At 36.7% G+C, this 8,982-nt stretch overlaps 1 protein-coding gene across 1 annotated transcript; it reads left to right on the forward strand.

The window, feature by feature from the left end:
- Positions 1-8,082, forward strand: LOC119983329 (ascorbate transporter, chloroplastic-like). Its single transcript, XM_038827000.1, has 11 exons — positions 1-225; positions 1,407-1,996; positions 2,130-2,237; positions 2,413-2,568; positions 3,628-3,843; positions 4,233-4,442; positions 5,203-5,340; positions 5,858-5,959; positions 6,947-7,012; positions 7,386-7,470; positions 7,573-8,082. Exons 1-11 carry the CDS (start codon positions 171-173, stop codon positions 7,668-7,670), a joined length of 1,824 nt encoding a protein of 607 aa, XP_038682928.1. The 5' UTR covers positions 1-170; the 3' UTR covers positions 7,671-8,082.
- Positions 8,083-8,982: the final 900 nt, after the last annotated feature.

The following is an 8,982-nucleotide window of genomic DNA, read 5'->3' on the forward strand; positions in this document are numbered from 1 at the left end:
CCAAACGGAACAAGTGTTTGTTATCCTCTCTGCCTCTGGACTGAACGACCAGAGAGGGAGAGGGAGAGGGAGAAACAGTCGAATTGCTGTCTTATTATTAGTTTTGGACCTTGAAATGCTGTAGATTAGCTCTCTCAGTTTCAGTTCTCAGAGCTCGTGCTTCTTCTTCAATGTCTATCGGCGGCTTAATTTCGAACCGGAATTTCGGTTCTTTTGTCGGCTCAGGTATTGATATGTTGTTTCGAGTTTTGGTATGAGCAGAAACTATAGCTGCATTACAACGATTCTTTCTTCTCTTTCTCAACTTCTCACTTGCATTTTGTGACTTCTTGTTCAGTGGAGTTCCTCAGTTAATTGAGGAGAGGTTGTGTATTTCATGAAAAATTTTGGCATGTTTTTGAAATTGAATTCCGTAGTTTAGCTCTCCACTCTCCAGCAATTCAGAAAATCTTTTATGGTTTATGTGCTGCTGAATTTTCTCATGAAAGTTGAATTTCAAATGGATTTTCTTGGAGAAGCTGAATTTTTTTATCCGACAAAACTAAATAATTGCCCGCAAACTAAAGCCTTTTGTTTTTAACCCTATTTTGGGATTGGGGTGGGCTTCATGCAACTCCTTCTGGACCTTCTCCTTTAAATTAGTGCATCGGAGGATATGAATTCAGCACCTAGTTTGTTTACAGACACCAGTTGTTGTGGTCTCTTCTTAAATGGTTTTGTCATGATTGGAATCTGATCTTAATGCTGCATGCAACTCTTTAATAGTTTGTTGTTTTAGATGGAATCATGAACCTTAGAAAATCCGCCTTGTTGGAGTTGGCACCCACTCTCCCTGTATCTGTATCTGTGTTTGGTCCCTATCATTACGAAGCATTTAAATAACAATTTGTGAGAGAAATTAATGAGGTGAAGCAGCAAGTGAAATTAGCATAAAATTTTATTCTTTGCTATATTTATTAATCTAGCTTCTGGAAATTGTTGAATTGTTATTTTGAGAGACATCAGTTTTTGTGATATCTTCAAGAATGATTTTACCATAATTGGAACCTGATCTTAATGCTGCATACAGTTATTAATAGTTTGCTGTTTTAAAAGAAATCATAAACTTGAGAATAACCCATTTTCTTAGAGTAGGTGCACAACTCACTTTACATGTGTTAGGTCCAATCATTCTCAAGCATTACAACAAACCATTTGGAGAGAAATTAGTGAGATGAAGCATCTAGAATGCCTTCTTTTTTCTATTTCTTTTTTGCTGTTGATGTTATTGTATTTACCTTTTTAATCTTATGGCAGTATTGAGGTCTTAGTGAATTAGCATAAAATTTAGCTCTTTGCAATATTTCATAATTGAATAGATTATTGGAAACTTCTGAAATTTTAAATTTTTATTTGATTCCTGTAAGGGAAATTGTGCCAAAAAGAACAAGCCTTTTCATGTCAAAGGGAAGGGCGTTCAGGCGTCATTGTTGCACAATATACACAGGGGAGCGTATTTCTCCAAAGATTAACTAATAGAATGGCAAGTGGTTTTCTGCCTGCTCACTCATATGGCCGGCTAGTTTGTGCCACTCATTCAAATGAAAAAAGTTCGGAACTTAAAGTAGCTTCAAATCATAGAAGGGACAGCTCTTTTTCAATGTCGCTGCACTTTAGACAAAAGGAACAGAGCATGCATCCTTGGCTAAGAAGCTTAGGTAGATGTAAATGTTGTCTACCATCAGATCCTTCGGCGGGCTTGCTTGGCACTAGAAGTATGCGATGGCGGCAGGCTGAACATGTTAAGGTAATTAAGAACCGTTGTTATTATAAGTCAGAGGATTATGACATAACAGAAGCGAATATGGAGCCACTGAAACCTACAGAGGGGTCAAGTGAGGCTGTTTTAATTGATGGAAATATGCAAGGCAAATTACCTTGGTGGGAGCGGTTTCCAAAGCGCTGGGTGATTGTACTACTCTGTTTCATGTCGTTTTTATTGTGTAACATGGATCGTGTGAGTAAATCCCATCTTAATTTTCATCATTATATTTATTTTTAATATATGTGGTTCAAGTATCTGAACTCAGTACACTCATTTCAGCATCATTCTTCACTTCATCCTTGCTAACTTTAAACATCTGCTTCAGGTAAATATGAGTATTGCAATACTTCCAATGTCGCAAGAGTTCAACTGGAACAGTGCAACAGTTGGTTTAATCCAGTCCTCCTTCTTTTGGGGCTATCTACTTACTCAGGTCTACCTCTTTGTTGCATCAACATGCATCGGCTTAGATTGACCTTAACATATATGGTTTTCATGGAATGTTATGACATCCATATGATTCCTTCACTCTAATCACCTGAGGTTAATGATCTTTCTTGTCTTCTCCCCAATCTAACTTTTTTTTTTCTTCATATGTTGTACTTAAGATTCTTGGAGGCATATGGGCAGATAAATATGGTGGGAAAGTAGTGTTGGGTTTTGGAGTAGTCTGGTGGTCTTTGGCTACAATTTTGACACCCATTGCTGCTAGGACTGGACTCCCCTTTTTGCTTACCATGCGTGCCTTCATGGGAATCGGTGAGGTAGGCATTCCCTTATTTAATTATTTACTCGTTTGGGTTTTGTTAAACTTTACTTTTTTCATAATTACTCATGCAGTCACCTGCTCATTTAAGTTTTTGTCCCTCTCAATATCAGTGGCTAACTAAGCTGTATGATTGATGTACAATGACGTACAAATACATATTAGCTAAATGTGATGGATACTTTGGTACATGTTTTAAAAAGATTGGGATATGTTTGATGGATTATCTAATGAACATAGACTTAATATACAGACGAACATGCGGCCCAGTGGTAGAGTTACAGGGGTGCAACCTAGAGGTTATAGGTTCAATTTCTGAAAACAGTCTCTCCACATATTATGTCGGGTAAATTCTACGTACATTTTGTCTGTCCCCGACCCGCCCACTACGGGAGCATTGTCTTCGGGAGTTGACTTAATATACTCATATCTTTAATGTACTACCTACGTGCATGCACACACACATTTCTAGATCGCACAAGTACAATGTCCAGGACATGAGTAAGATTCAACTCATTTTCTCGCTTTCTCATGTTTGCAATATCGATCTCCATCATATGTATTTCCAGTTTTTTTTCCTCATAACTTCATGTATTCTCAAGGATCGATTGGTATAAAAATTAGGATTATTACATCCCTAATTATATATAAAAGCACATGATGCACTTAGTATCCATGATAATGATGCAAGATAGCAAGGATCTTTGAAGTATCAGTAACTAATGTTGATATATAAAAACGAGGGCAGATAATAATTGGCAGCTGAAAAAGTTGGACATGCACAAAGTAAACTAACCCAACAATGTTATTGATTGCAAAGTCCTTTGGAAGAGAGAGATCTGGCCTTCCAATATCTTTTCGTGTTATTTGATTTTCAATATCTTAATGCTTTCAAGCTCCTGCTATTCTCTTATATTTGGTCAAATATTTTGAAATGACTTGATGTGTTACATTATTGTGTGTACAGTTTTCTACTATCTAAGCATCACTTCTGATTTTTATGTTCTTTTTCTTAGTGGGATCATCAATTTTTGAAATCTAATGTTGTTCTTTATAGGGAGTTGCAATGCCTGCCATGAATAACATACTTTCCAGGTGGGTTCCGGTATCGGAGAGAAGCAGATCACTTGCACTAGTTTACAGTGGCATGTATCTTGGTTCTGTCACAGGATTGGCTTTCTCTCCAATTCTAATCCATCAATTTGGTTGGCCATCTGTCTTCTACTCCTTTGGATCATTGGGAAGCATCTGGCTTGCTTTATGGTTAAAAAAAGTAAGACACTGGTCCTTTCAGTTTCTTTGTCGCCAAAAAAGTCTGTTTTGTGTGTACTATTCTTGGCTACGAAAATAGATATTGAGATAATCCTTATTATGATTGCTCTTTTCTTTTGCTGTCTGCGATACCCAGTGCATTGGTTTTGCAAATTCCCTGAATTATCCTGTGTAGGTACTAGGCACAAAATATGCTCTTAGGGATGGTATTGACTCTATGGAAAGACACTTAATTTACCGAAGTTCTTGCTTGCCTCACATAGAACTAGTAACTACACAAGATTAAGACATCAACTTGTTTAAGTTGCATAGATGGATACATGGAGGGAACTTCAATAATGCTATTCCATTGAAATTGACTCTGAAAAATTCTTCTATGTGTCTTCTCAGGCATATAGCTCACCAAAGGAAGATCCAGAGCTTAGTACAGAGGAGAGAAGGCTTATTTTTGGTGGAAGCGTGTCAAAAGAGCCTGTTTCGGTCATTCCTTGGAAGTTGATATTATCAAAAGCACCTGTTTGGGCTCTCATTATTTCTCATTTCTGCCATAACTGGGGGACTTTTATTCTCCTAACGTGGATGCCAACATACTACAATCAGGTGATTAGGCCATTGTGAGATGTTGATTTTTGTTAACCTGTGTTATTTCAGTTATCTATTACCTTGATCTTTCCAGTAGGCATCAGTAAATCATTTACATATACTTTAAAGGTCCTAAAAGTGGAGACAGATCAAGGAAATTTCACCTGAATTAGAGTTTTATCAGCATCTTCTGTTAATTTGTTTCATGAACCTATCAAACAAATGTGAGAAACTTTTGCTATTTGTTTAATGGTTATTTTGTCGTTTGAGTACCTTGGTTACTCAAAATTTCATCTCTTTATCATACTTATGTAGACGTGATGAGTTCAACGTCACTGAATCCTGGACCTTTATCCTCTCCCTCTGCATGTGCACAAATCAGATCATGTTTCTACACCTTAGTGCAATTTGAAGAGTTCATTGTTATTTTGCTCACATATATACAGCATGGTGCTATGTGATTTGTCAAGAGGCTCTAGTGACAGCGGCAATAATTTTTCTCGTCATGTTTTTCTTAAAGATGTAATTCAAATTATACATCCTTTGAGACACTAAAATATATTACTCCAATGAGACAATCTTTTGTTTTCTTCGTCACATCCTAATTGTATTTGTTTAGTAAATTCTGTCAACAATTAAAAAAGAAAAGGATGATTAAGATTACAATACCAATTACCAAATCCATTATGATTAATTTTAGTGTTTGCGAAAGAGGTATGATTACTATCAGATGATGCATCACTTTATATCCCTTACACATTCTTGGTCATTTTCTTAGGTATTGAAGTTCAACCTCACTGAATCTGGACTGCTCTGTGTGTTGCCATGGTTGACCATGGCTGTTTGTGCAAATATTGGAGGATGGATTGCGGACACACTTGTGACCAAAGGTCTCTCTATAACAACAGTTCGTAAGGCAAGGATGAATACCACTCTTACTCCTTATTGCTTGGATTTAACCATGAGCAGCACACGTTCTACTTATTTATATCATCCAGTGTGTTGTATTTTGACTGATTCTGCAATTCCTAGTGTAATTTTGTGTCATTTGTGGCCTTTTTATTGCCACACCATCTACTAGCAATTGTGCTTTCAAGATTTGTGTTTCAAATGGGTGTGCAAAGGCGACAAGTGAAAGCTTTAGGATCTAACCAAGATGAATTATATTATTTATTTTCTTAACTAGCACAACCAAGAATTGAATAAGGCTAATTTTGCATGGAAGTTGAAATAGTTTGAGACAAAAGGAAAACTATTTTAAGGGGTAAACAACCTGAATGAACCAGGAAATTAAATCTTTGTTTTTGTTTTAGCATCGATGATTTTAATCTATGTGAATGATGTTAATCAATGTTTTTAAGCTCTTATATTGCTACTGAGTCGTTGCATTGTGATCTGCAGTTATATTTTTCTGAAAATCTTAATGTATGCAGATCATGCAATCGATTGGGTTTCTAGGCCCTGCTTTTTTCCTAACACAGCTGAGAAATGTCAGGACTCCTGCCCTAGCAGTGCTATGCATGGCATGCAGCCAGGTATTTTCTAATTTTAATGGAGTTTCTCCTAAATTGGGATCTTACTTTTTTAATCTTTATATGTTGTTTGCCAATTCTCTTTACATTTACCATGAATACACAACCCATTCATTTTAATTGATCACCTTGGAGAGGAGATATAGACTGGCTAGTCATTACAAGAAAGAGTTACTTCGATGCAATTCTGCTCTTCAAAACTAACTTGACCTGTGGAAATTTACATAAGAAAAGGCAGAAACAGAGAAGAAACAACTGTAGTATTTTATTTTTTTTTGCTTAGTTGGAATGCTTATTCCAAGCATTCCAAGGGCTAATTGAAGACAAAATGCATAAAATCTATGAAGGCAGAAAGTTTATTCAATTTCTGTGGACAAAAGTGTCCCATCACTGCTTTCTCTTTTGTTGTGCAATTTTTCTCTTAGAAAGGGTGTGTCCGTAGAATCTTGTCACTTTTGTCACCTTGGAGGATATAATTACAGCAACTATGCTCTGAATGAGATGCTAGGACATACACTTGTAAGCAACGATCTAAATTATCTAATCTAGGCTTTCCAAGATTCACAATTTATTGCGTTTGAAAGTCTTCAAATACCTCTTTGTAGAAACAGGTCAAGCAGGCATTTGAGCAGGGTTCAAATGGAAGAATGACAAATATTATCAAAATTTTAGGAAGAGAAAGTGTGTTAGAACCTATAATCAATCCAAGCCACAGTAACCTAATGGTAAAGTAGACGGGGGCCAACTGTAAAGTCAGTGGTCTTGAGTTCAAATCCCCTAGTGAAGCTTGGATTTTCTCTGATTGTTTTGTATATGTAACATCCAATAAGTGCATGGGACTATATTTAAGACTTCTAATGGAATAACTACAGTATACTTAATACTATCAGCCAAAATAGACCTGCTAATCAACAATTAAGATCGTACTAAATGCTGCTTTATTTTCTTGAACTTCAGCTAATGACATTAGCTGTACTATGTTCATGACAGGGATGTGATGCATTCTCGCAATCGGGCCTCTATTCCAATCACCAAGACATTGGCCCACGTTACGCTGTAAGTTAATGCAATCATAACTAAATCACTCGCTATTGTAGTTATCAAATTGAATTTGCTATTGTTCTCTCTCGTTGACCATATTTGCCTGTATAGTTACAATAGAGGAAGAATACTTGGTCATTAGTGAAACCATTTTGATAGTTAGCTTGAATTTCCTCATCAAGTTAGATAATGAAGAGACAATTTGGACTATTCTTCAATGCTTACTTCCTTGGCCGAAAAATTCTTTTGCCTTTTGGTTATTTCCTTTGTAGTTTTTTCTCCTTAATCACTTCAACTAATTACCAATGCTTGAGATAGAATTGTTTTTAATAAGCAGTTAATCTGCCTTGATAAGATCCTCAGAGTAATTTAGCAAGCTCTGTTGCAGGGAGTTCTGCTAGGACTATCAAACACGGCGGGAGTACTTGCTGGAGTCTTTGGTACGGCTGCAACGGGATACATACTCCAAAGAGGTAAACCAGGCCTCCTAGACTTCTTTATATTGAAGCATTGGGTTTTCTTTGCAGCACATTTGTTTCAAGTCAATTATTCACAGCTCAAATTCCATATACCAGGTTCTTGGGATGACGTGTTTAAGGTGGCGGTGGCACTTTACATCTTTGGAACTTTAGTATGGAACTTGTTTTCAACTGGGGAGAAAGTTCTTGACTGAAAAAAAATGTTTAGGTGGTAGGACCAAGATGGAGCATGAGCTGGTGGAGGAAAAAGAAAGAAAGAAAAATAAAATAGATGTATGAGCTGCACATGCAAGAGTAAAGACCTTGCTAAATAACTAGAGGGTAAAGATTGCCCCACCAAAGTTTTCTTACAACCTTTTGAAGCCCCTACTTTGTAATTTGCAGCTGACCAGCGTTAATAACTTTTTTCTTTTACTTCACTCATCCAAACTTTTGGGAGAAAAAAGGGAGCTACAGCTACTATTTTCCTGTTGTTTCTTTTGAGTTCCTATTTCTGTTAGTTATCCAAAATAGCATCCATGAGAGTAACCAAAGTGCATTTCATTCACCACTGAGTGCAGACTTTGAATCTAAACAGATGATATATCTACATACTACATTTGGTCCTACTGGCCTTCAATTACATTTTTTTTTTGTTTCCTTTTAGACATGCATTTATGATGATGCTGGATTTAATGGAAGGCTCCACTGGTTATTGTTCTTTCTAGCTTCAATGAGGATGTGCTCCACCCTGGTTGTATCTTGTAGATTTGATAGAACTTTAATGATGTGAAATGCATGTTTATTGCTATCTAGTTGAAAATCGAAACTGAAAATAAGGACTACCCCTTGGGTGTGTCTGGACGGCAAGAATTTCGATGTCCAGTTATGATACCGATTCAACGGCTGGTATCTCAGTTATCCAAGATGTTGAGTTGTACATATAAGATTTTATGTGTATCATATGGGGTATGTGAAGTTTACGAATTCACTTGGATCATGTGCATTCAACTAATTTGTTAGAATAAGTGGGATATCAAATATTATTGAGATTTTTATTATTTTGAATGTCCAAAAGATGAAGTCCAAAAATATGAAAGTAGCGTAACTTCCCGCTAAACTTTCAAAGCCTAATTTGCTATAAAATATGGTATAACTTGTACATCAATTAAAGCTTTGTTTATCAATTTATTATTGACTAATTGAAGGTAGCTTGTACCAATTCACTTAGCTGACTTGACAACCACCAACAACCTGACTTGTTTCACTCAACCATCCAAAACACCTTACTTGAACATGATTCAAAAATGCTAAATTCAATTATGTTAAGATAAAAAGTCCCTTATAAGGAAGGACCCTTCCCAAGCTAGTGTTCCATGGATGCTGGAGAGCCCAGACCCATACTCTCCCGAATAGTTCAACATGTCCAACCCGTATCCATGGGGCGCACGCACCCATGCACCGGCTGTAGTCCAACGAGCCTCCACAATCAAGACCCAATTCCTATCATGTGAAAACTCGTTGGAC

The sequence above is a fragment of the Tripterygium wilfordii genome, chromosome 18, assembly GCF_013401445.1.
Source record: "Tripterygium wilfordii isolate XIE 37 chromosome 18, ASM1340144v1, whole genome shotgun sequence".
Classification (NCBI taxonomy): Eukaryota; Viridiplantae; Streptophyta; class Magnoliopsida; order Celastrales; family Celastraceae; genus Tripterygium; species Tripterygium wilfordii.